The 25,802-nt window shown below is 42.6% G+C and overlaps 3 protein-coding genes across 6 annotated transcripts in view; 1 reads left to right on the forward strand and 2 right to left on the reverse strand.

Moving 5' to 3' along the window:
* LOC115103038 (zinc finger CCHC domain-containing protein 2-like) overlaps positions 1 to 4,250 on the forward strand; it is a 24,702-nt gene extending 20,452 nt beyond the window's left edge. For all 3 annotated transcript variants that reach the window (XM_029623622.2, XM_029623624.2, XM_029623623.2), the window contains exons 12-13: positions 130 to 1,479; positions 1,861 to 4,250. In XM_029623622.2, coding sequence (XP_029479482.2) covers positions 130 to 1,479; positions 1,861 to 1,919 — 1,409 coding nt within the window. In that variant the 3' untranslated portion in view covers positions 1,920 to 4,250. The remainder of the gene's footprint in view (positions 1 to 129; positions 1,480 to 1,860) is intronic.
* Positions 4,251 to 8,326: 4,076 nt separating this feature from the next.
* LOC115103040 (exocyst complex component 3-like) lies at positions 8,327 to 17,689 on the reverse strand. Of its 2 annotated transcripts, none has more exons than XM_029623626.2 (13): positions 17,229 to 17,689; positions 16,464 to 16,628; positions 16,078 to 16,297; positions 14,016 to 14,697; positions 12,637 to 12,754; positions 12,328 to 12,453; positions 12,019 to 12,119; positions 11,557 to 11,667; positions 11,325 to 11,466; positions 11,078 to 11,200; positions 10,768 to 10,929; positions 10,459 to 10,580; positions 8,327 to 9,045 (listed from the first exon to the last, which is right to left on the reverse strand). In XM_029623626.2, the coding sequence occupies exons 2-13, from the start codon at positions 16,605 to 16,607 to the stop codon at positions 8,841 to 8,843; spliced, it is 2,256 nt and encodes a 751-aa protein (XP_029479486.2). In that variant the 5' UTR covers positions 16,608 to 16,628; positions 17,229 to 17,689; the 3' UTR covers positions 8,327 to 8,840. The 2 variants fall into 2 exon arrangements, with proteins under 2 accessions (XP_029479486.2, XP_064861790.1); XM_065005718.1 differs by lacking the exon at positions 17,229 to 17,689 and adding an exon at positions 16,936 to 17,180.
* A 341-nt stretch (positions 17,690 to 18,030) lies between these two features.
* LOC115103041 (aryl hydrocarbon receptor repressor-like) overlaps positions 18,031 to 25,802 on the reverse strand; it is a 43,021-nt gene continuing 35,249 nt past the window's right edge. The window contains exons 4-8 of the mRNA XM_029623627.2: positions 25,093 to 25,182; positions 23,480 to 23,615; positions 23,031 to 23,164; positions 21,024 to 21,229; positions 18,031 to 20,537 (exon numbers count right to left, since the gene is read on the reverse strand). Of these exons, the coding sequence (XP_029479487.2) occupies positions 19,517 to 20,537; positions 21,024 to 21,229; positions 23,031 to 23,164; positions 23,480 to 23,615; positions 25,093 to 25,182 (1,587 nt within the window). The 3' untranslated portion in view covers positions 18,031 to 19,516. The remainder of the gene's footprint in view (positions 20,538 to 21,023; positions 21,230 to 23,030; positions 23,165 to 23,479; positions 23,616 to 25,092; positions 25,183 to 25,802) is intronic.

Consider the following 25,802-nt stretch of genomic DNA (forward strand, 5'->3'; position numbering starts at 1 on the left):
CATTTAGTCCGGGACAAAGCTTTATCTGGGTCTGGAAACCGGCCCATGATGTCTCAGTCTTTAGCCCTAATGTGAAATAGTGCTGTTGAACCTCAAGATGTCTTTAATGATCGCTTCTCTCTCTCCCAGACACTACTGAGAGTTACTCTTCTGTCCAGCAGAAGAGGGCGAGTGGTCACAGCAGGGGGAAAGTTGTGGCTACTGTACACCCTATGGTCCCTGTACCCCACAAGGAAGAGCCATCCTACACTGACAGTCCCCGACGTGTACATCCTCTACCACTGACGGTTCAGAATGGGCCCACCATGCCAGACGTTATGGTCTTTGTCACTTCACAGCCGGGGGACGGTTCACCAGCAGAGGGGGCACTGACTGGGACCACCCCCATGGTTCCTCAGGAGTCCATCCCAAGCCAAGCTTCCCTGGGAGACCCTGAGAGACAGAGGCATGTGTCTGTGTCTGCACCCCTGAACTCACAGCCAGCCACCCCAGGCTACAGCAGTCACCCCATACACCAGTGTTATAAAACCCCCACTAGCCCAGACAGTAGAAGCACTAACCACCAGCACCAGCCCCCCATGGGTGCAATCAGTGTCATCCCCCTGACCTCCCCCATGTCCCCCCTGCAGCAAACATACATCACCACTGACTTAGCCTCCACTGCCAACCTACCCCTAGCAGCCTCTCTCCCTGACCCTAACACCAGGCCTCAAGCCCTGGCTGTACCCACCAGCCTACCCACCCCTAACTACGTGACACCCTCCTCCGGGGCAACTGTGACCCCAGTTGCCATCAGTCAGGTTCAGGCCACTCTGCTCCCAGCCGTCCCTACTGACACCCCCGGCCCCGTGTCCAGCCAAGCCCTGACCCTCACCCACAGCACAGCCCAGGGAGACGGCACCTCTTCTTGCAGCAGCTCGGGGGAGGCAGCAGGGCAGGCCCAGCAAAAGCTGCAACCCCAGCAGCAGACCCAACCTCCACAGCAACAGCAGATGAGCTGCAGCACCTGCGGTTGCCGTGGCAGCTGTGGTAGTAGCCACTCCCCCAACCCCAACTTCTACTTCCCTCCCCAGCTGGGGCGCCAGGTCTTCAGCGCCGCTCACCTCCCTCTCTTCCACCTCCCATCCATGTGCAGCACTGGATATCCCAGCCACCGCAGTCAGGTCCAACACCAGAGCAACGGCACCACACAGCTACCCTTCTATCCCCCTCCTCACACAGCCACGCCAACACAATACGTCAGTGGACCCCTGCTCCATACCTCCCACTCAGACCACATGCTGGCCACCCAGGCTGGATACACCCTGCAGCAGATGGCAGCTGCTTCCTTCAACCGTTTCTACACACCTGTGTTCTCCTCTGTGGGACTGGGCACGGGCATGAAGAAGAGTAGTGCCAACGTCTCCTGCTATAACTGTGGGCTCAGCGGGCACTATGCCCAGGACTGCAAGCAGCCCTCAATGGACGCCGGGCAGCAAGGTAATACTGGCCAGGCTAGTGGCAGAGAGAGGAGGTGAAGTCTCTCATATTGATAGAGCAGAGAAAATAAGGATTCCTCTTTTGTTTCAGCAAAATCAAATGTTGTATAGGAAGGCAGAGCTTTCTTTTGTAACTTTTTTTGTCCCCACCATGTTTTGCACTGTCCACCATTTTTATGTCTGACGCTCTCTGTAGCAAATCCTGGATTGTCTGAACGCGCTAAAGAGCTCCATTAAACACCCAACCAAGTATTAAATCATCTTTTGATAGGACACTGAATCTGGAAGGCTAGCATAAAGACTATGCACATCACGTTTCTTTAGGTTACTTGTTGGCTAGTTTGGCACGCGACACTGACGCACTCCTGTGTGTGTGTTTCAGGTGGCTTTCGGCTGAAGTATGCAGCCCCCCACTCCTCTGAAGCAGACAAAACTGACTGACATGACAGAGAGAGGACCAAGACAATGCTTTGTTTATCTCACTACAGTAAAGATTCCAGAAATCCAAAGGGTTGAGTTTTTCACTCATTTGTAATACCTTCCAAATGTCCTTTAGGGGTTTGAGAATCCGCGCAAATATCCTAACTAGTTTCTCAGCAAAGAATAGAATCCAGAATTTTCAGAGGGTGGTATTTTGCACACAAGACTCTAACTTTTAAAGAAAGAAAACCACGTATTTAAATGGTGTGGTGGTAAACTTGCATTCAATAAGGATTGATAGATTTGGAGAGAAAGATTGTTCTATTCTGATTTTAATGTGGGTCTTTTTGGAACATTTAAATTCTTCCAGAATCTGCCTTTGGTTCAAGTCGTTATATGTTGGGCTAAGTAGCCTATATCAACTAAAGCATGTCATCACTTCAAGTCTCTGTTCTCCCTGTCAGTTCTTTTATATGCTAGCACTTGTAATGGGAGGGAAGGTAGTGAGTAGTACAGTGCCTTAGTGCCTCACAGAGAAAAGATGGAGAGAGTTGTATTATCGCATAGGTGTTCAAAAGGAAAACACAGTTAAACAGCAGCTAGAAGCCAGCAGCCTACCAGTTCATTGCATTTTTTTGTATCCATTTGAAATAACAAAATGTGTGAATTATAAAAAATGGGGGGGTGAATATTCAAAAACTTCACATTATCTTTTATTTTTTGGATTGTCATAAAGTGGAGGAAAGATGTATGGTTTATGAGATAAAATATTTATGTAATTTGTTTTTTTGACAGAATATTCTGAATGTACCATAAATACCCTGTATTTTAATTTGTTTTACAAGCTAACGGTATTCCATTTAAGGAAAAACTTTGTGCGAAAAAGGAACGTTTCATTGTCATTTGTTGCCACTTGATTTAATGTGAAGCATGTATTAAGTTAATCATGTCTGTCATTCATGATGTTAAAGGGATACTTCGGGATTTTTGTCAATCTACTTCCCCAGAGTCAGATTAATTTGTGGATACCATTTTTATGTCTCTGCGTACAGTTTGAAGGAAGCTGCTTACTAACGCTAGTGCAATTGCTAACTAGCGTTAGAGCAATGATTAGAAGTCTACGGTATCTGCTAGCATGCTAGACTTCCAGTCATTGCGCTAATACTAGTTAGCATTGGTTCATGAAACCACCTCTTAACATAACAATGGTATCCAGGAGTTCATCTGACTGGGGAAGTAGATAAAGAGCCTCATTGCCAAAATCCTGAAGTAACGTTATAACCCTTTAATGCTGCTGTTTTGTTTGTAACTGTCTCCTGGGGGCAAAATCGCACTAATCCTTGCAGGTCTGTGCGGGTGTGTGTGTATATCTATGTTTGGTTCTTTGTGGGTCATGTCCCAAATGCTCTCAGGCAATGAGAGGACTCTTGTGGTTAATGTATCCTCTAAGCCTCTCCTCTAGTAGGTGATTTACTGAGACCCAAATCAACCCCCCATCCCTACCCCCTAGGCACTTGGGTCGATCCAAAGTCAACCCCTCAGCACTTCAGTAGATCTGAAAGAATTGGATAGATGTAATCAATGGTAAAATCTTCACTTGAGCTTGCCTTCTGATAAGATTGCTGGAATTCTTGCCATATTGCTCTCATCTATACAATCCTTTCTGATCTGCACAAGTGCAAAGGTTAGGGCTAGTGGTCGATCTTCGGATTGGGCGACAGAATCACTGTCCCTTATCCTACCGCCATGCATGTACTGTACCTGTTGAAGATGTTGAACGTTTGGCTCCTGCCCGTTTGTGTAGGCTTGTGTCAAGCTCTTTGTTGCCAGAACTTTATGTGCCCTATTCCTCCTTTCTCATGCAGCAATGAGATTGTATTATGCATGTAGGTGTATATTTGTGCACATCTGTAAGAGGCTAACTACACACACTTACTGTACTCAGATGAGAATTTCTGTATTAGAAAAAAAGGTAAAACACTCACTGTTGTTAAAGACAATCGCCTGTTTGTGACATTGAAACCCACCTTTCTCTTTCACTGTCTGCTGTTGAGGTGGATTGTTTTGTGTTTTCCAGCATACCAACACACAGGCACGCAATGTGTAAGCTATCTGAAATTGACACCCAGGTAAAGTGGAACGTTTTCGAATAAGCTTTTCAGAATCAGTTTTTTAAAGTTTTAAACGTTTTGTATTGGATTTAAGAGGCCTAGTTGTTGATTTTTATTTTGATTCATATCTTTATTTTGATGTTTCAAATTAAAATTGAAAGAGAAAAGACATGAACTATCAAGCCTGTTTGATGTATTTGTTGAACGTTTAGGTTATTAAAGATGCAGTGCTGTGGGTTGAGGTAGTGTTACCTCTGGTGCAATTAATCTCTTGATTAAATGTTAATGTAGCAACTGAAATATGTAATTATACAATAGTTCCTTCCTGTGCAAAATTAAGCAAACATACCTTTTTTTCATGGAAGTTTGTAGCAATCAATGAAAAAAAACAACCAACACAAGTTTATATTTTAATATGGAGATCCCCATGCTATATCAGAATGCGAAATGCATTCTAAATGGTTTATTCTTCCATAAAAAAATATATACAATAGACATTGAATATCTAAGGTCTTCTCTGTTATTTCCATTGAACAATGTTTTCGCCATTATTAAAGTTGGAATCCGTAGCAGGGAAACTGCCACGTCCGTTTGCGATATTACAACAACGACTTTAATTCAAACAACGAACACTGTTTTTTCCCGCTCTGACATCATTGCCTGCGCGATAGAACAGCATAGTATGTATTAGGAAAAACGATAACAAATGCACCTGGGGCGACGAGTGTCACTGTTTCAACTTTTTGCGGATCTCAGCATGAAATAACTATTTACTATTGTAAAATATTGTACTAGTATTGTTTTTTACCGTTCACGAATTCCTAACTGTACATTCACCGGCCAGAAGGTGGCAGTGTAGGTCAAGTGTTCTCAATGTTGTACGTGAAAGAACCTGTAGTTGATGAGAATACTTTCATACAGGAAGTGTTTGGGGTATTGAGTCCAGGTTGAAAATAATAGAATACTACAGTTCTCAGAGTTGTCTTAGAATACGATTTTTTTTAAATACATTTTTTTCAACAAATAGGTTGACTGTGTTTCAACACTGCATAGAATTACAGTATATAAAATAGTCGATGTCTAGAGGAAGACATCTGGTTTAATCTTGGACCACAATCCGGTAACACTTTACTTCACATCCAGCGTCAACACGTTATGACACATACATAACCATATCATAACAGCTGACACAACTTGTCATAACACTCTCATGACCGATATTTACACCTGTTGTGACATATATTACTGTGTTTTATTTCTGGTTATGACACCATAGGTGTCAAAACTCACATTTATTCAAATGTGTTTTTGCCTGCCAAGAAGTTTCATTTTAATGTTTGTTAAATCCTATATTCTTCTAATGAATTCTTTAATCATGTTTTTTTTCATATTTTAAATAACTTGCAGAAAGTACGCTATGACACTGTCATGAAGCATTATGTGCTGTGCTACTTTACTTGCTACTTTACTTGGACAAAATGCTACGTGTGCTACTTTACTTGGACTAAGAAAATGCACTTTGACAATCATAATAATATAAACCAGATTAGCATTTCAGGTGCATGCCCTTATGTCAGACATCAGTCAAAAAGAGGGTGTCTTGTCCTGCTCCTTAAATCTGCTCCTGCATTCATCCAAGTCATCATCAGCAGAGCACTGGGGTAGCTGAATGTCTGATGTAAATTTGGGTGCAATTACAATGATATTTTAATGAGTTATTTCAGAAAATGTTATATAACATAGCCAACTTGTCAAGAGTTTGTTTATGGTGTAATGGAATGTTTTGCCTTGTGTGGTAGGTTTTGACATTCTTATGTAGGTGTCATAACCAGCTATAATATAACTACTGTGGTAGGTTTTGTGGATTTTGACATTCTAATGTAGGTGTCATAACCAGCTATAATATAACTACTGTGGTAGGTTTTGTGGATTTTGACATTCTAATGTAGGTGTCATAACCAGCTATAATATAACTACTGTGGTAGGTTTTGTGGATTTTGACATTCTTATGTAGGTGTCATAACAGCCATAAAATAGTGTAATATATGTTACGTCTAAATATACTTGTCCTGACAGTGTTATGACCATATTATGACAGGTTATGTCAGCTGTTATGTGTTCATAATGCTATGACGCTGGGTGTCAAGTAAATTGTTATCCACGATCTTATATATTCAGTATTCTGTGCAGGTTTATGAAGCATAGTAAAATGTGTATGCCGGAGACCTCTAAATGTAGTAGGCCTATTACCTCTCACTTCATTTGCAACAATAAGATATCAGAAAATGGAATCAACCTGCCACCCATTGAAAATTAACATACCAAATGCATTGAGCAAGCTTCCTCTGTGATTTGAGTTCATCTACACTGAATAAAAATATAAACTCAGCGTTCTATTTTTATTTTTACTGAGTACATTTAAAAAAAATTGTCGACGTTGTGTTTATATTTTTATTGAGGGTAGATTAACTCAAGTCACAGAGGAAGCATGCTATAGCTTAAAATAAAATCAGTCAATTGAAATGTGACCACTATTTGCCTCATAGCTCGACACATCTCCTTCGCATAGAGTTGATCAGGCTGTTCATTGTGGCCTATGGAATGTTGTCCCACTCTCCAATGGCTGTGCAAAGTTGCTAGATGTTGGCGGGAACTGGAACACGCTGTCGTAAACGTCGATCCAGAGCATTCCCACGCATTCCATCTGCCCAGTACAGCTGAAACCAGGATTCATCTGTGAAGAGCACACTTCTCCAGCATGCCAGTGGCCGTTGAAAGTGAGCATTTGCCGAATTAAGTTGGTTACAACGCCAAACTGCAGTCCGATAAAGACCCTGGTGAGGACAACGAGCACACAGATGAGCTTCCCTGAGACGGTTTTTGACATTTGTGCAGGAATTCTTCGGTTGTGCAAACACACAGTTTCATCAGCTGTCCAGGTGGCTGGTCTCAGACAATCCTGCAGGTGAAGAAGCCGAATGTGGAGGTCCTGGGGTGGCATGGGTACACGTGGTCTGCGGTTGTGAGGCCGTTTCCATGTACTGCCAAATTCACTAAAAATAAGTTGGAGGCAGTTTATGGTAGAGAAATTAACATTTAATCCTCTGGCAACAGCTCTGGTGGACATACCTGCAGTCAGCAAGCCAATTGCACACTCACTCAAAACCTGAGACATCTGTGGCATTCTGTTGTGTGACAACACTGTACATTTGTGGCCACTGAAGCCAGTGAAATCATGTTGAACACAGACAGTATGTCACTGTTAGCACTAGGTTTTCTTGGAATACTCCAGTCAAAGCAAGTTTTTAGTAGCCAGCCATTAGAGCTGTGTGTAAGACCAGGAGGAGTGGAGGATCAGTTGTTGAGTGACTGATAATTCTGTGAAGGCTCATTTGAGTCCAATGCCTAGGCACCGCCCCATGGCGTGTGTGTGTAATCCAGGGTTTTGAGCTGCTGACGTGTGTGTGCCATGCAAGAGCACAGGCTTGCGTGCTCTAGTCCACTACAGTCCTGCATGGCCTTGTTTTCAGTCACAGCATGGCAAATGCAGCCCTCTCATTGGACCACACTGAAGCATATGGAAAACTTGGAAAGACATGTTTAGTACCCCCATCATACCTCATTTCATAGCTTTGATGAAAGTATACAAATTGCAATTAAATATCACAGGACTACCCTGTTTCAAAACAGACACAAATCACAGTTTGGAGTGGGTGTTTCTAAGGTCGCAGAGAGCCAATGGTAAAATGCCCCATAACAATTATGAATGGTCACGCAACGTCCTGGAAAAGGGATTGCTTTCACCATGGGAATGCTGGCCCCACACCTCCCCTGCAACTGTCACTGTGCATCAGTGGTTCCCCCTCTGCCTCTCCTTCCACTAGGCTGTGCTACCCTACCCAGGGTGATAACTGTCCCCTCTGGCTGTTTGTGCCTTCCTACCCCTTCCGCTGCTCGGCTAGTCACATAACAAATAGCGTGCAGCCAGATGAAACATTTAGAGGTATTACACAGAGCAGTAGGAGAGCATAGTATCCATTGCTTTAAGTCAAAAGGCAGCATGCTGCAGTGGAGTCACACAGACAGAGGGAGATAATGGAGAGCGATCTTGATGGTATTGTTGAGGAAGGATGTAGTAAGCAGACAGCTTCTGCAAATTATTGTCAACTTTCTCAGCAACCCTCAAATGAGCCAACCAATGAAATGATTCCATGTGAGTGTGGGTACACTCAGGGTACACTCAGTATTTTGGCATGTTTCAGAGTGTCAACACCTCTCCCTGACAGCAGAGTAAATTAGAAAAACAGATGTACAGACTGACAGGGGAAAGGATTTCTTTAATAGATTTTCTGACAGACATTCAGCATCACACACTGAAAAAGTTTTACTGAAACAATTTCAAACTGTTAATTGTATAAGGCAAGCATGGAGGGGTGGGTGTTGTGAGCAAGGTCTCATTTCAGTAACAAAACCACTTGGTAGTGTTCGACGGTTCATTCATCAAGTATCATACGCTTACAGATCCTCAAGGACTTACAGTCCAAGCCTTTCATCGGAGGTCTGTGGAATATGCTTCAAAAGTGCAAAAGAAAAGAAAAATCATGATTTTTTGAAGTGTGGTTTTTTTTTGTGCCGGGGTCGTAATCACTAGGCACTAAAACAGGGAGGGACTATCCAAACGTGTCCAATAAGGCAGGGTTTCCCAGGACCGAGTTTGGGAAACCCTGCAATAATGAACTCTTGTTTTTTATTTTCCTTTAAATTGATTTGCTACCTTGTGCATTAATGAATACGACCCAGGTGTTTCCATCTCTCTCCAGAATCTAGTTATTTATTTCAGCAGTTTGTTGGCAGTGGCAGCCATAGAGGAGGACATGGAGGTCATGGTCACGGTGGGGATCGTGATGTCCTTGAAGATGGGCTGGGTGTTGCCGGCATAGGAAGGCTTGTTCTGGTTCAGCGTCTCAATGATCATCTGCTTCATTTCTCGGCTAGCGTCCCCTCTCACCGCTAGTAAGGCCACGATGTGCTCTTCCCTATGGGAACAGAGGACAGACACCTTTTTACTGAAGGACAATCAATTAAGCCTACAACGGTAAAATCAATGGACATCACATAACAATTTGAGTAGATAGCACATACACTATATATACACAAGTATGTGGACACCCCTTCAAATTAGTGGATTAGGCTATTTCAGCCACACCTGTTGCTGACAGGTGTATAAAATAGAGCACACAGCCATGCAATCCCTATAGACAAACATTGGCAGTAGAATGGCCTTACTGAAGAGCTCAGTGACTTTCAACATGGAACATGGAATTTCTGCCCTGCTAGAGATGCCCTGGTCAACTGTAAGTGCTGTTATTGTGTGGTGCAAATGTGTAGGAGCAACAACGGCTTAGCCGTGAAGTGGTAAGCCACACAGAATGGGACCGCCAAGTGCTGTATGAGCATAAAAATCATCAGTCCTCGGTTGCAACACTCACTACAGAGTTCCAAACTGCCTCTGGAAGCAATGTCAGGACAAGAACTGTTCGTCGGGAGCTTCATGAAATAGGTTTCTATGGTTAAGCAGCCTCACACAAGCCTAAGATCACCATGCATGATGCCAAGCGTTAGCTGGAGTGGTGTAAAGCTCGCTGCCATTGGACTCTGGAGCCATGGAAACGCGTTCTCTGGAGTGTCGAATCATGCTTATCCATCTGGTAGTCCGACGGACTAATCTGGGTTTGGCGGATGCCAGGAGAAAGCTACCTGCCCCAATGCATATTGCCAACTGTCAAGTTTGGTGGAGGAGGAATAATGGTCTAGGGCTATTTTTCAAGGTTCGGCCCCTTAGTTCCAGTAAAAGGAAATCCTAAACGCTACAGCATACAATGATATTCTAGATGATTCTGTGCTTTTATCTTTGTGGCAACAGTTTGGGGAAGGCCCTTTCCTGTTTCAGCATGACAATGCCCCCATGCACAAAGCAAGGTCCACACAGAAATGGTTTGTTGAGATCGGTTTGGAAGAACTTGACTGTACTGCACAGAGCCCTGACCTCCACCCCATTGAACACCTTTGGGATGAATTGGAACACCGACTGCGAGCCAGGCCTAATCACCCAACATCAGCGCCCGACCACACTAATGCTCTTGTGGCTGAATGGAAGCAAGTCCCTGCAAAAATGTTCCAACTTCAAGTGGAAAGCCTTCCCAGAAGAGTGGAGAGGCTGTTATAACAGCAAAGGGGTGGAACAACCTCATATTAATGCCCATGATTTTGGAATGAGATGTTTGACGAGCAGGTGTCCACATATACTTTTGGTTATGTAGTGTCTTATATAGTACATCTGAAGTAACTTCTCCTACAGCCAAGGTTATTCTATTGAAAACCATGATACCCCACTAACATTCATTCTCTGTGTAGCCTATGTGTTGTGTATGAGTGGCGTATGATCTAACCTGATGTCAGGGTATTTGGACACCAGTGTGGAGACCTCCAGGTACAGCAGGGTGGGGTCTGTGAGTTTAAACACCTCAGCTATAGCAGCGATGGCATCGCACAGCCGATCAGTCTCCTCACCCTGGAGAACAGAGACAGAACAAACAAACTGTAAGAATCAGCAACAGTATCAGCGTATGGACTCAGAGAAAAGCAGTCTTCCTTACAGCAAAAATTAATAATGAATCGTGACTAACTATTTTCTGAAAGACTAGATCAAGATGCATGTAGTTTCTACTGAGCATCTCCTTGGAAAAGAGAACACTCACAGCAGTGAGTTTCCTGAAGAGGAACTTGAACTGCTCAGCCTCTTTAATCATCCTGTCCGCTCCCTCCCTCCTCTCATCTGCGTTCTTGAAGGTGATCCGTTTCTGCATCACTGCCTTGATGTACTCCACCACCACCCTGCGATGGGCCTCGCTGGTCATCTCCTAAACACATCACATACAACATACCCAGTCACACACACAGGATGACCACTATCAATTTGTACAAAATGTGTGGATTTCTCCAGATCAATCAATTGTCCAAGCCTTTCATTTGATATGATTATATCAATTGATTGATTTCTCCATGTACCGTATTGAAAGGCTTCTTGATCTTGGCGAAGTCATTGAAGTAATCCTCGACGGTCACACAGATGGTGTCCACTGCATGGGTCCCCGTCAACCACTTCCGGGTCAGCAACTCACTGAGATGATGCTGTGGAGAGAAAAATCACCAATCAAATACAACAGAACCGTGTTCATGGCAACATTCTGTCAAATATTACACTAGAATAGTAACGAATGAGCTTAAAATATGTCCACAAACACTTCGTTCTAACCTCCAAATCCAGGAAAACTTCATCCAGTAGAAACTGGCATCCATCTTTGGCCACGTCGTTCAGTGTCCTCTCTATGGCAGCATCATTCTGGGTGGGCTCCGTAGATTTTAAGTATTTCTTCTTTAGACTGTTAATAGACTCCCTAGGAGCAGAGGTACGGTTAGATATACATTAGCCGCATTAGGTTAGAGAAGACATTCATATTTACAGGGAATTGTCAAATGGGAATCACTTGAATGTATGACAGTTGTTTATAATGGCGATCATGTATTGGACGTAGCACTGAGGAAGCTGCCGGTCTCTCAAGTGGTCCTCCTTGTAGGCGATCGCCTCTTCCCTGTATCTGAACAGCAATAGAAGACAATTGTAGAGATGTCATATATATAGCAATCCATCCCTGATAAAAAAAATGTTTTATTACCTTTATTTAACTAGGCAAGTCAGTTAAGAACACATTCTTATTTTCAATGACGGCCTAGGAACAGTGGGTTAACTGCCTGTTCAGGGGCAGAACGACAGATTTGTACCTTGTCAGCTCGGGGATTTGAACTTGCAAACTTTCGGTGACGAGTCGAACGCTCTAACCACTAGGCTACCCTGCCGCCCCATATTCTGTAACACACCTTTACTGCCATCAATGTAAATGACTAATCACTACACAATTATTAACACAACATTATGAAATCCATGTTACCTGATGAGGAATGAATTCATCTGTTTTAAACAGAGCTTCAGGACCTCCTCTTTGAAGGTCTCGTCGATCTGGGCTGCCACTTGGAGATTCTGCTCAAACATCTGATGAGAGAAAAACAACCATGTCAGATGATGGTCCCCCATCCAATAGACTTACAGTACACACTAGTGACTCACTGTAATTCTCAGATCCTAATTTTATCACATACACATTGTCTAGTATAGTAACGCTACTGTAGTAGCAACTAGTACACTTAGTCCAGTGGGTTAAAGAGATTCTGGCTGATGCCAGGCTGGTGACTGGTTATACTTGGAAGACGATGGCGGGGAGGGTGGTCTGGTAGTATCCATCTTGATCCGCCTCTGGTTCTGTCTCTTTAAACCAGTCCTTCTTGTCTGTCTCCAGAGCCTTGCGAAGCCAGCCAGTGATGTTAGACTGTGGAAGGGTGCGAGAGAGAGTCAGCCAGAGCAATGTTACCTGTCTTTAATAATTCATGAAACATTTCATTAGTGGCAGCTTCATCTTTGTTTACTGACGCAGAGAGAGAGTTGTATATCTGACAAGAGCCACCATAGAGTATGTCGCTGCTATCACAGAGTGTGTGTTGGCTGGACTCACAGTAAAGGTCTGGACGTATTTGCTGAGAAGCTCATCCACCACTTTCTGAGGCAGCAGAGGATCCATCAGGTGGATGTCATACTCTGTCACCAGATCTGGGTGACCCATCATCTCCACACTGGAACACATAAACACAGTAGGGTGCTAGAACATGGCAACACAGCCCAACCTGTACTATATTGTCTGTGGGAATTAATATATTTCATGTATTTGAATGTAACAGACAGCTACAGAGACACACCATGGCATGCTTGCGCACCTGCACACACGACAATGCTTGAATCCATATTATACACACAGATACCAATAAACATAGGCTTCTCACAAGCAGTCGCACGTAAACACACACACACTCATTGTGAATATAAGTGATCTATAATTCTACAGCCTCATCCAATCAGTGGTTGTGGTTTCCATGGTAGCTGTTGGCTGATGTTTGTGTCAGAATTGGATATAAGGCTAGTTCCTTATGTTTTGAATTAATCTTTCTCCGTTCAATCCTGTCGGTGCACGCAATGTGCAGTAGTATGTGCATTCATTGGATTATCCGCAGCAATTTTGCTTAGATCGCATGCTATGCCCTCCCTCTCGTGCCAAGGGACTATTTTGCTTTAAATATTGAGTTAATTGCTCTTTGCAGAGCTTACAAGTCCTTCCCATATATGGAGAGTACAAAAGTATTTCCGTGCCAATGTCCTTCCTACATCAATTTAATGATTTTGAGAAACACTCCACACACAAATGGGGAGAGGTTAAAGGGGTGGTTCACCCAAATTACATTGGTCTCCAAACCTTGTAAGCAGTCTATGGACAAGGCATGACAGCAATCCATGCTTTGGTTTTATTTCCCAGGAAATGTTTCCAAATGCTAATATTTTAGCATTTGAGGCACAAATCCCATTTAAGTCATGGTACCGATATTAGCATTATGCATCTGAAAATATCTAATATTAAATGCAAAGCTCAGCAAAGTCACTAAAATATTAATATTTTGGTATCATGACTTTAATGGGATTTGTGCCACAAATGCTAAAACGTTAGTATTTGGAAATAGTGTCGGGGAAACTACACACCAAAGCAAGGATTTCTGTCATACCTTGTCAATAACTGCTTGCAGGGTAATTCAAATCCTGCATATTCCACTGAGCTATGATTGGACTGCTGCCCAGTTATCACTGATGCTACATGAGCCACAGAGAGAGCAGATCAGAGCCTGACCTGTATTCAAAAAGTGTCTCAAAGTAGGAGAGACGATCTAGGCTCAGGTCCTCCATATCCATAGCCTAATCGTATTCAATATTATCTAAAAGACAAAACTGATCCTATATCAGCCCTCCTACTTTGAGCCTCTTTTGTGAATACGGGATGAGAAAGGATACCTTTTGTATGTGTTGAGGACCCAGGTGAGGAGGGACACGATCTCGTTGGCCTCCAGGTCTTCTGCAGCCAGCTCTTGCACCCGCATGGACACGGCGTTGTGGTACAGCTTTAAAAACCTGTCAAAGGTGTTGTAGTGTGGCGGGAAGCACTGCACCATCAGGTTCTTCACCACAATCAGGTCGTCCAGCACGTATTTCCTGGTGATCTCCAAGAGCCTCACCATCCACATCTTGTCTGCCTCTCGCGTCACCGACTGGCTGCCCTCGATGCGTGTGGTGACCGTGCCCTCCAGCACCTCAAACATCTTCTCTTTCCAGCTCTTGGGCCGACTTGGAGGGATAAAGCCTGTCTGCTTCTTGCGGTCCAGCATGCGCCGGTCAATCTTCTCCTCACGCTCAATGATGCGCACCACGGAAACCAGCATGGTGGGGTCGCGGCGCACCGTGCCCATGGCGCGCTGCAGCACCATCCACAGCTGCTTGGCCAGGTCGTCAGACAGGCCCTGCACCGCGCCAAAGTAGTTGCGGATCAGGTTCATGTCGTGAGTGTTTTTGCTGTCCATTCGGTACTGCTCATACATGAGGTCGTCTCGCGAGCATTCCAGATCCATGAGTTTACGGTGGGCCTCCAGCAGCTCAGCCTGCTCAATCAGCACCTGGGTGTCTGCCACTATCTCAGGCACTGCACAGAAGGGGAATGGTATACAGCAAGGTAGATCATTATTGGCACCCTTGATAAAGATGAGCAAAAAAGACTGTATAAAATAAATAATACAAGTACTGAGCTATATTGCATGCTCTAAAGAATGTGCTAATGATATTATACTAATAAAATTGCTCGGAGAAGGAGATTAAGTTTAACAAATAATTAAAAACATTAAAAAGATAGGGGTCAAAATGATTGGCTTCCGTTTTCAGTACTCCAGCACCCTCCCTCCGTGAAGATGACAACACAGCCTTTTTCTAAAATATTTTATGAGATTGGAGTGGTTCAAGCACGGAGACAGATTTTGTGGCAAATTAACCATTTCTTTGTGGATTTTGATGCGTGCCTGGGGTTGTCTTGCTGAAAGATCCACTTGCGGCCAAGTGTCAGCCTTCTGGCAGAGGCAACCAGGTTTTGAGCTAAAATGTCATGGTACATTTTATAGTTAATGATGCACCACCAAATGTTAACTGTAGGTATGAGGTACTTTTCTACACCAAACCCACCAATTGTGTGTAGGGCAAAATAGCTATATTTTCATGTCATCTGACCATAGCACTGCCTAGAGTTTGTAAAACAGCTTTGGCACTTGGATTGAATCCGGTGCTATGGTCAGATGGAAAGGGTTTGGCCTTGAAAAACAGAAGCATATGCAGTAACGTACCTCATACCTACGGTAAATTATGGTGGTGCATCTTCTTTGTTATTGGGCTATTTTGCTTCCACTGGTCCTGGGGTCAACGCCATCATGAACTTTACCAAGTACCAAACCTGGTTGCCTCTGCTAGGAGGCTGACACTTGGCCGCAACTGGATCTTCCAGCAAGACAATAACCCCGAACACTAATCAAAATCCACAAAGAAATGGCCATCTCAGTCTCAGAACTTGAAACCCATTGAAAACCTGTGGTTTGAATTGAATTGAAGAGGGTAGTCCATAAGAGCAGACAAAGGATATCAAGGATCTGGAAAGACTCTCTATGGAAGGATGGTCCTCCCAATGTGTTCAATGGGAGGATGCTAGAGTATTGAAAACAGGGGTTCCAATAAATTTGGCCTCCATCTTTGAGATAGTTTTTATTACTTGTTAAACAAATGTTCTTTCTATAAGCAATTATACTAGTATAAAATAATATAATTTTCCTTTTGTTTTTAGCCTACAATATAGCTCAGAATTTATATTCTTTATTTTATACAGTATTTTTTGCTCATCTTTATCACGGTGCCAATAATTATGTACCTGACAGTATATTAATGCATTAATACTTTGTAACAGTACATTCTATGTACACAAATGCAAAGACAGACAACAATAACAGTTTTTCTTTGAGGCACATGTAGTAGTTGTGCAGCGTACCTGAGAAGATATTCTTTAAATTCTCGACAGCTGAGGCAAGCTGACTGTGCTGGACAACGGCATCTTTCACATCTTTGAGGTTCTCAATCGTGTTAATACTCTGCCTCCAGTCCTTACTGACGTCTGCCAGGGAGTTCTGTATGTCCTTGACATCCCGCAGGGCATTATGGAGCTGACTGAGCCCTGTGCGGACCCCGTCCAACTGGGACTGGATGGCAGCCTGGGGAGAGGGAAAGAAACCAGGTAAGGCGTTTCAGGCCTGAGCCATGTGTTTACAATATATATATATATATATAACGTTACAGCTCTCATGCAGACTAAATGTCTATGAACAATAGGGAAGTACAGAATGTATCTCATGTCTTCTTAGCGTCGTCATTTTCTACCTTCAGTCGGGCTTCTACTGAAGCTTTCTTGCGAGCTTCTCGCCGGCGGTACTGCTCTACTTTGTCCAACTGGTCCGAGCGCTGCAGCATCCCTGCCACCCTCTGCACCGCGGTAGCGACAGCCTCCCTGTTCGTCTCCTCCATGACAACAACGCCAAGCTGGGTCTGTCAAAGATCAAGATGCTCACGAAACTGAACGATACACGTTGTGATTACGACGAAAATGTTGCAAGGCACTATATCAGGTCGATTGCGTTATTAAACCATTAATACTGACAGTGCCTGTGTGAGGTGAGTGCCCATTGCATTGGGTAACGTTAACGTTTAGCTGCCTTGGCTAATGCTACTTGCTGGCATAACGTTAGCTAACTTACTACTACTACTACTACTATCTGGCAAGCAAACTCAAATGTCTCTCAAATGCATTTTACTGGAGTACAGTAGCTAGCTATATTGACTGGAAAATACTAACCTTATAAGGACAAGCCTGACGCCCAAACCGATCTTTAATTTATTTCATAAGCTATAAACATTTGGTTAGAGTCAATTTTAGGTTTTTGCTAGACGGTTTAAGCGTCATCTGTGTGTTTAAAGTCTCTCCCATATTGACTTACTAGAAAGCAGCCCATGTTAATGGTAAGCTAGACAGCTAGCAGCCTAGTTTGGCGAGAGGAAGGACGCACACACAGCCCAATCAGTAAACACAACGCTAGCCCGTGTACAACACTCACTTGAAATGTCAAATGAACAAATCCAATATCTTACCAACTCTAATAATACGTTTGAATAGGTAAACTGTCGTTCAAATTATCTCATTTCAATTCCAACACTGCTTCTCCTGGTTCAGTTCCTGGTTGACCTTTCTCGTGCGCCGCCCCAGTAGCAGCTGACACAGCGCGCTTGAGAGCATCATGTGTGCGCGACTTTTGAAAGAGTATGCAATTTCTCACAAATGTATTTTATTTTACCGTTGATTTCTATAAACAGGAGTCATTAGCTGCAACACAGTTTCTAAACTCAGAGGCATAACATCGCAAGACTTCCGGGAACGCTGGGAAACAGACCTGGTCGGGGTTTGGGGTACAAGAAGTCAATGAGATAAGTGAACAATTCTTCCTTAGTTGTTAATTTTTTCAAAATATGAATGCCCAATATAGATTCGAGACAATGTCTTAGGTAGTTGAACTTGTTATAACTACAAGCTCGTCAGAGTGAGAAACTGATACATTTTCATTTTCGTCCAAAACAACTTTATATCGAAGGAGTGGCTTTGATTTTACGATCTGCATATGCGCAGTTTGGGCGAGACGAGCGTTATGACGTCATCCGCATAGCCATGACATCGCGTGATCAGGGATTTCTATTGGAGAAGCAGTTTTAGCCTATCTTCATACTGTAACGTCTTTGGCTAAAATGTGTAGGAACCTAACAATTTGGTTTTAATTCCCCAACTGTACTGAGCGCTAAATGTAGTGTTTATTTGAAAAATAAATCCTCATAAATATCATAGCTTTCTTTTTGTATGGAGATCTGTATCCAGCATTTTATTAATATTTTCAGTGTTCAAATAAATAAGATAATAATCTGCACTTGTTTTATGATTTTATTGTGCTAAATAACAAAACATGTTAGATGCCTATTGAATTCAATTGATATCTGAAACTTGTATGCCTGTAATCCTTTCTGTAAAATGTGCCTACAGTGCAACACGCAGGTTGTTCTATTTATTTATTGGTTCAATATATTACGATAAACCTTTTGTTTCTCTCCTGTTCAGTGTAAAGTACTTACAATAAATACACAATAAAAAGCATTACCAACAGTTGTTAAAAAAAAGTCTGGAATTACATTATTCACATTTGCATAATAGTTTTAAATAAAGACAAATGCAAGCGAAAGAGCTCAGAAAGCTTTCTTTTAAAAAACTAACGGCATAAAAGAATGCCGTAGAGACTGCTGCATGCAGCTATGGAATACATAATGGGACATGTCATAGTTTCAAATATTTTTTGATTTTCAAAGTATAATAACAAATTGACTTCATAAAACAGAGTTATACAGTTTCTAACATTTCTTTTGAATGTACTACAATTTTACAAACATTGACAGATAATGTTACATTGGACCAGAAACTTAAATTAACAGTATTTCTGTGTAATACATTTTTACATTATTATGCTCAGAGACCATCTTAGACACTAATGTTTGTAAATGGCTGTTAGGTGAAGCTTTGTTTAATTTACATTTGTAACACTGTTTTATAAGACAAAAATGACAAACTCACTGTTAAAATAATACATTAATTCAACCTGTCATGCATAAAAACAATGAAGATACAGTATCTCATTCATAAAGGTTCATGACTCAATGGACATTGAAGCATCAATCACATTATAAATCAATGCAAAGAAATTAGTAGGATTTTTATGTTCATCTGAATAATCAATCAAAAATAAACTACATTATATTTTTTATTTATAATCCTTTGTTTAACTAGGCAAGTCAGTTAAGAACGAATTCTTATTTACAATGACAGCCTACCCCGGCCAAACCCTCCCCTAACCCGGACGACGCTGTGCCAATTGTGCGCCACCCTATGGGACTCTCAATCACAGCCGGTTGTGATACAGCCCGGGATCGAACCAGGGTCTGTAGTGATGCCTCTAGAACTGCGATGCAGTGCAATAGACAGCTGCGCAACTCAGGAGCCCCCAATTTAATTAATCAATGCATGTATTTTCTGTTCCATTTGCTGTAAAATGCATTGAATAGAAATACAGTTAATTTGACATGACGGGTGACATGGCTTGGCTTAAAAACGAGAAGTTATGAAATGTGTTAAAAAACAAATGTAGAACTCATGTGAATTGCAGTAGGTTCTGCATGTCATGTTCGTGTCATATAAAAACATCTCTCCATTGCTTCCATATCTTTCTGCTTTGTAACACTGTTGATTACCTGAGTTGAGTATAAACCCACCCTGCTATTTTAAGAATCAATACAATAAAGAAGCAAGGTGGTGTCCAGATGGTTTTTAAGATTGTCCCTTGAGCTCATTGCATGTAGATATATGGGTTTGGCTTGTATACAATAGCATTCATTGACGAGTTGGGAATCATATTTCTCTGCATGGGTATTTGGCTAATGTCATGGCCACTGTCAGACCATGGAGGTGAGTCCATGGGTTCCCTCTTTATAGCGTGGACCAGGTGATTCCTGAACTCGTAGTTCAGTTTGTTGTCTTGCTCCATGTAGCCATATACACTGATGTCCATACAGTTTTCTCCCTGACTGCTACACAGAGAGTCTGAGTGTGGTATCCTATGATCCTTCTGAGCCCTGTTCCCCGCTGTATATAAGTATTTATGGTGTCCATTGAGCATTGGGCTCATGTTGGTCTTGTTCTTTTGGCAGGTGGTGTATTGTTCATAGTAGTCAGCCTCTGACTTCACCTGTGGTTCTTCTGAGTAGCCCATGTAGCGCTTTTCGTTCCCCACCCAGGCTCTATTTTGGGGCATGCCGTAGATATTGCAAACGTTTTCTGAGTCAGAGTCCTGCTCTGTTTTTATGGCCGTCTCAGGCAACACCATGCCATTGTAACAGTCAAGATGGCCGCCCATGTACCTGTTGTCTGTCTTCATGCCATCTTCGCAGTAGCTCTCCACCTCAGGGCTGTGGAGGCCTCCGTACAGCTTGTTCTGAGATGCGTCCTGTCTGTTAGCGTGATATCCTGGAGACATCCTGTAGGATCTAGTCTTCCCCAGGTGATTGTACTTGTTTTGTCTGCCTGGTGTGTAGGTGCCACTGGGGCCCTTTCGCATGGCGGACCCTGTGCGGATGTCCCATGGATGATCCATGCCCTGAGGTTTGGGCCCACCACTCATGGAGGATAGGCAGAAGTTCAGGGGCTCCTCCTGGGTGTAGTAGCTGTCGTTCTTGTACCTGGTGCCGTCTTTGGAGAGGGGTGTCCATGGGGTGTAGTGGCAGGGTTCTCTGGTAGTGCTGCTGGACCAATTCAGAAACAGTAAGTCACTGCTGTCATATGAGCCTCTGGAGGAACAATGCCTCTTGTCACTGGGAACCGTGACAAAATGTATAAATGGTCATATATGCATTATATAATCTGCTAGTTGTGTACAGTATGAAGTACTAATTTGACCAAATTCAGCATACCCAGTGATTTGATTCTGAAATTGATGGTGTAATAAACATGTCTTGAATTGTAAATTGATAGTAAACAAAATTATGTCCATGCCTCGCTCCTTTATCAAGTTTATTTAAAACATTATATAGACCAGCGTTTCCCAAACTTAGTCCTTGGTACCCCAAGGGGTGCACGTTTTGGGTTTCGCCCTAATACTACACAGCTGATTCAAATGATCAATGCTTGATGATTAGTTGATTAATTGAATCGGCTGTGTAGTGCTAGGGCAAAAACCAAAAGGTGCACCCGTTGGGGTCCCGAGGACCGAGTTTGGAAAACCCTGATATAGACACACATTATTTGAGGGGGAGTTCTCACTGCTCAGCTCTCCCCATGCACACCACTCCCACAGTGCTTACCTGTGCTTATCCAGTGTGGTGATGACGGGGCCCTTGTTCTTGCTCCTGGCCGTCATGTTCTTCATCTTCAGCTCTGTGATGGAGGGTATCATGAGGGGAACGGCCACACAGAACAGGGCCAGCTGGGGGGGCAGCAGTGCCCCGGACTCTGTCTTCTTCTTCTGGCCCTGCAGGAACTTCAGGCTGCCCTGGAACTGCATGCTCTGCCAAAACATCCATCAATCAATCAAAGTTATCTATAAAACACTTTTTACATGAACAGATATCTTGAATGTGTCGGTGCTTTACAGTAACAGTAGCCTTGCCTCGACACCAGGTGCACATACATAACTGAATATAACTCCCACAAAACAGAACCGACTTCATACTGTGTTGAGCACAATGGTAAATAACGATACAGTGCCTTGCGAAAGTATTCGGCCCCCTTGAACTTTGCGACCTTTTGCCACATTTCAGGCTTCAAACATAAAGATATAAAACTGTATTTTTTTGTGAAGAATCAACAACAAGTGGGACACAATCATGAAGTGAAACGACATTTATTGGATGTTTCAAAAAATTTTAACAAATCAAAAACTGAAAAATTGGGCGTGCAAAATTATTCAGCCCCTTTACTTTCAGTGCAGCAAACTCTCTCCAGAAGTTCAGTGAGGATCTCTGAATGATCCAATGTTGACCTAAATGACTAATGATGATAAATACAATCCACCTGTGTGTAATCAAGTCTCCGTATAAATGCACCTGCACTGTGATAGTCTCAGAGGTCCGTTAAAAGCGCAGAGAGCATCATGAAGAACAAGGAACACACCAGGCAGGTCCGAGATACTGTTGTGAAGAAGTTTAAAGCCGGATTTGGATACAAAAAGATTTCCCAAGCTTTAAACATCCCAAGGAGCACTGTGCAAGCGATAATATTGAAATGGAAGGAGTATCAGACCACTGCAAATCTACCAAGACCTGGCCGTCCCTCTAAACTTTCAGCTCATACAAGGAGAAGACTGATCAGAGATGCAGCCAAGAGGCCCATGATCACTCTGGATGAACTGCAGAGATCTACAGCTGAGGTGGGAGACTCTGTCCATAGGACAACAATCAGTCGTATATTTCACAAATCTGGCCTTTATGGAAGAGTGGCAAGAAGAAAGCCATTTCTTAAAGATATCCATAAAAAGTGTCGTTTAAAGTTTCCCACAAGCCACCTGGGAGACACACCAAACATGTGGAAGAAGGTGCTCTGGTCAGATGAAACCAAAATTGAACTTTTTGGCAACAATAACAAACGTTATGTTTGGCGTAAAAGCAACACAGCTCATCACCCTGAACACACCCTATCCCCACTGTCAAACATGGTGGTGGCAGCATCATGGTTTGGGCCTGCTTTTCTTCAGCAGGGACAGGGAAGATGGTTACAATTGATGGGAAGATGGATGGAGCCAAATACAGGACCATTCTGGAAGAAAACCTGATGGAGTCTGCAAAAGACCTGAGACTGGGACGGAGATTTGTCTTCCAACAAGACAATGATCCAAAACATAAAGCAAAATCTACAATGGAATGGTTCAAAAATAAACATATCCAGGTGTTAGAATGGCCAAGTCAAAGTCCAGACCTGAATCCAATCGAGAATCTGTGGAAAGAACTGAAAACTGCTGTTCACAAATGCTCTCCATCCAACCTCACTGAGCTCGAGCTGTTTTGCAAGGAGGAATGGGAAAAAATTTCAGTCTCTCGATGTGCAAAACTGATAGAGACATACCCCAAGCGACTTACAGCTGTAATCGCAGCAAAAGGTGGCGCTACAAAGTATTAACTTAAGGGGGCTGAATACTTTCGCAAGGCACTGTATATTCAGTTATGTAGTGCACCTGCTCTTTGGGTGTCGAGGCAAGGTTAGTGTTACTGTAAAGCACCGACACATTCAAGATATCTCCCACAAAACAGAACTGACTTTATACTGTATTGAGCATTGTATTGTCAGATACGTGTGTGAGCCGCGATACTCACCAGAAAGCCAGAGGTGCTGTCCAATAAGCAGCGGACCCGGGCGATGAAACAGCGAGTCAGGAAAGAGGTGAGCTCTAGAGGAACACCGTCAGGCTCCAGGGCGTTAAAGAGACTGCTCATCACAAAGTCATCATCTACAGGACAGCCACAGCATTTCTGTTAGTACAACCTATGTAACAAATACAATCCATTATATTTGTTTTGGTCTTCTAACCACCAATATCACTGTGAGAGGTTTTAGGATAGTATTACAAAGTACAAATTAAATACAGTATCCTTTCTTTCTGTCTGTGTCTTGTATACAATAACTAATGTACTAACCCTTGTGTCCCTCTTCAAAATGGTAATACATGGAAACTAATCTAAATGACAAGTTGCATGTGAAGATGAGGGGCTTTCCTGCAGTGTTTATCGGCTCCACAGAGTGACAGAGGTCATTATCTACACACCAGTTACTGTGGCCGAGTGCTGGTCCAGGGAGGCCCCCTGGGGCCCGGGGTTCATGGCCCAGTGGAGCTGTCTTCTGAACTCCTGCCGCTCCTCCACATGTATATAATCAAATACATTCTGATGCATCACATCCGTCTATGGGAGGGGATGAGAAGGGGGAACAAGTCACCAAACAACCAATTAACCCCCACATTAGGACTGTCGATTGTGTTTGGCCAACACAGTGACCTCCCCACTTAACCTGTGTCACGGTCGAGTGAAGCGAGTCTATGGTTACACGCCATGGTGGTATCTGGACAGACACCGTAAGTGTCAGCCTGCCGTGAGCCCACTGAGAACTTAACGCTTCTGTTTTTCTGTTTCCCCCCACTGACCAGGAGGGAGCCTCCGGAGGGCCTTCTGTGACTGACGGAGTTCACTCGGCATTCCTCTCCACCAGTTAGATCTACACGGGAGATCTGGGTTCTGTACACGTTTTCCATCTTTTTTTAAATCTTTTTTTTTTTTGTAACAGAAAAGCTTACAACTGGAGAAGAAGAAAAAGTCTGAATGTATGAAGAGTTTAACTGTTGGATCATTACTGAGTGCATCCAGGAATATCAAACTGCTTTGTTTGACTGTTTGCCAGTCAAAGATCTATAAATAGTAACTTAAATCAGTAAAACTGAGAAGTAGATTGTAAAAATGTTGAGTAATTACTAATGACTTCTCTACAATTTGTAACACGGATGGGTAATTGGTGACAACAGTTGTATCAGTGAGTCATGAGTTATGACTCCCTACAGTTTGCATTTATAACATGCAGTCTCCTCGGTCAGTGGGATAGTGGGAAGCCCTCCTCGCTGCCTTGTTTGTGCTTTGCGTGACACCAGAGCTGCTTACATGAGGACAGATGCAACGCTACCCTGATGAAATCCCAGCCCACACTCGTAACTCCTCTTGTTTTCTTTCATCTCCAGCTATACCCACTGTTCATAAAACGACAGACTACCTACTACAGTATTCAACCGTCCCAAATATATCTGCTTCTGTTGCACGCAATGCTTGCCTTCTGAAACGCCACTATTGTTGAACACACCATCTCAATTCCCATCGGAGAAGCGATCAACAGTCTCTTTTGTCTCCTTCCCATGTTAAAACCCAAGGTTTAATGAGGCCCAATAGAAAGCTATTCACTCAAAAAGGACAGTTACAAATGTGTGAAGTAAACAAAGTAAGCTCTGTTTACTTACAACTCATATTATCATTAAAGTCCTGTGAATTACACAACTGGCTATTTTCAACTATTGACATGGTTGGTCATCTGTTTTATACAACCATATTTAGATTTCTGTTTTGTTTAGTTTATGACTAAAAGGGCATGGTTTTGCATTAAAAACAATGTATACATTTTGTTGTGTTTTTTTATTGTTGGTGGTTTTACTTTAAACCCGTTTTACAATGCTGTACAATTTTTCCTCAGAATGTAATTTTTTATTAAAGGCTTGTACAATGGTACTGTATTTCAACTAATTTACTTTAATTATTTATCTTTTACCTTCAATAATTAGGACCATTTTGATGAGTAATAATACACAATTTGAGAATACAAAGTGTTGTGATTATAACATACCTGATGAAAGCCCAGGTAGTCAACAATGGAGGTGGAGACGTAGAATATCAACCCATCTGTGCCCACCACCAAGGCAAAACCAGTCAAGGACTAGGAGACAAGAGACATGGATACATCTTTATACACGGAAACAGCATATGGTCGTTCCATTTGATTTGAATAACTTTTTGACCGCACCCCTTTTGATTTGAATGAAAATGTCTACACATATTTGCTCATGGTAGAAGTGATCAGAAAGTAACTTTTTTGACCTGAATTCCAAAACATTTAGGAGATAGACGTAATCAAAGTTGGTCCATTTTGCATACCCCACCCTACTATGAGACATCCCCGTCTTAATCACTGGAAAAAATAAACGGTTAAGTTTGATATCATTTAAAAGCTTACAAACAGGGTTGCCAAACCATTTTATAATTTCTTACAAAAAACATCATAAATTATGCCATTATCTAAAAACATGTTTTAAAAAAAGAGGGTAGTCGATAAGCACAGATGAAGGATATCAAGGACCTGGAAAGATTATGTATGGAGGAATGGTCTAAGATCCCTCCCTCCCAGTGTGTTCTCCAATCTCATAAAATATTTTAGAAAAAGGCTCAGGGCCGTTATTCTCGCAAGGTGAGGTATTGAAAGGTTTTGAAAAAAGTGATGCCAATAATATTTTACACCTATTGTTGAAGAATGTATTTTATTACTAGATTGTATTTTAT

This window comes from Oncorhynchus nerka, linkage group LG20 (assembly GCF_034236695.1).
Source record: "Oncorhynchus nerka isolate Pitt River linkage group LG20, Oner_Uvic_2.0, whole genome shotgun sequence".
NCBI classification, from domain to species: Eukaryota; Metazoa; Chordata; class Actinopteri; order Salmoniformes; family Salmonidae; genus Oncorhynchus; species Oncorhynchus nerka.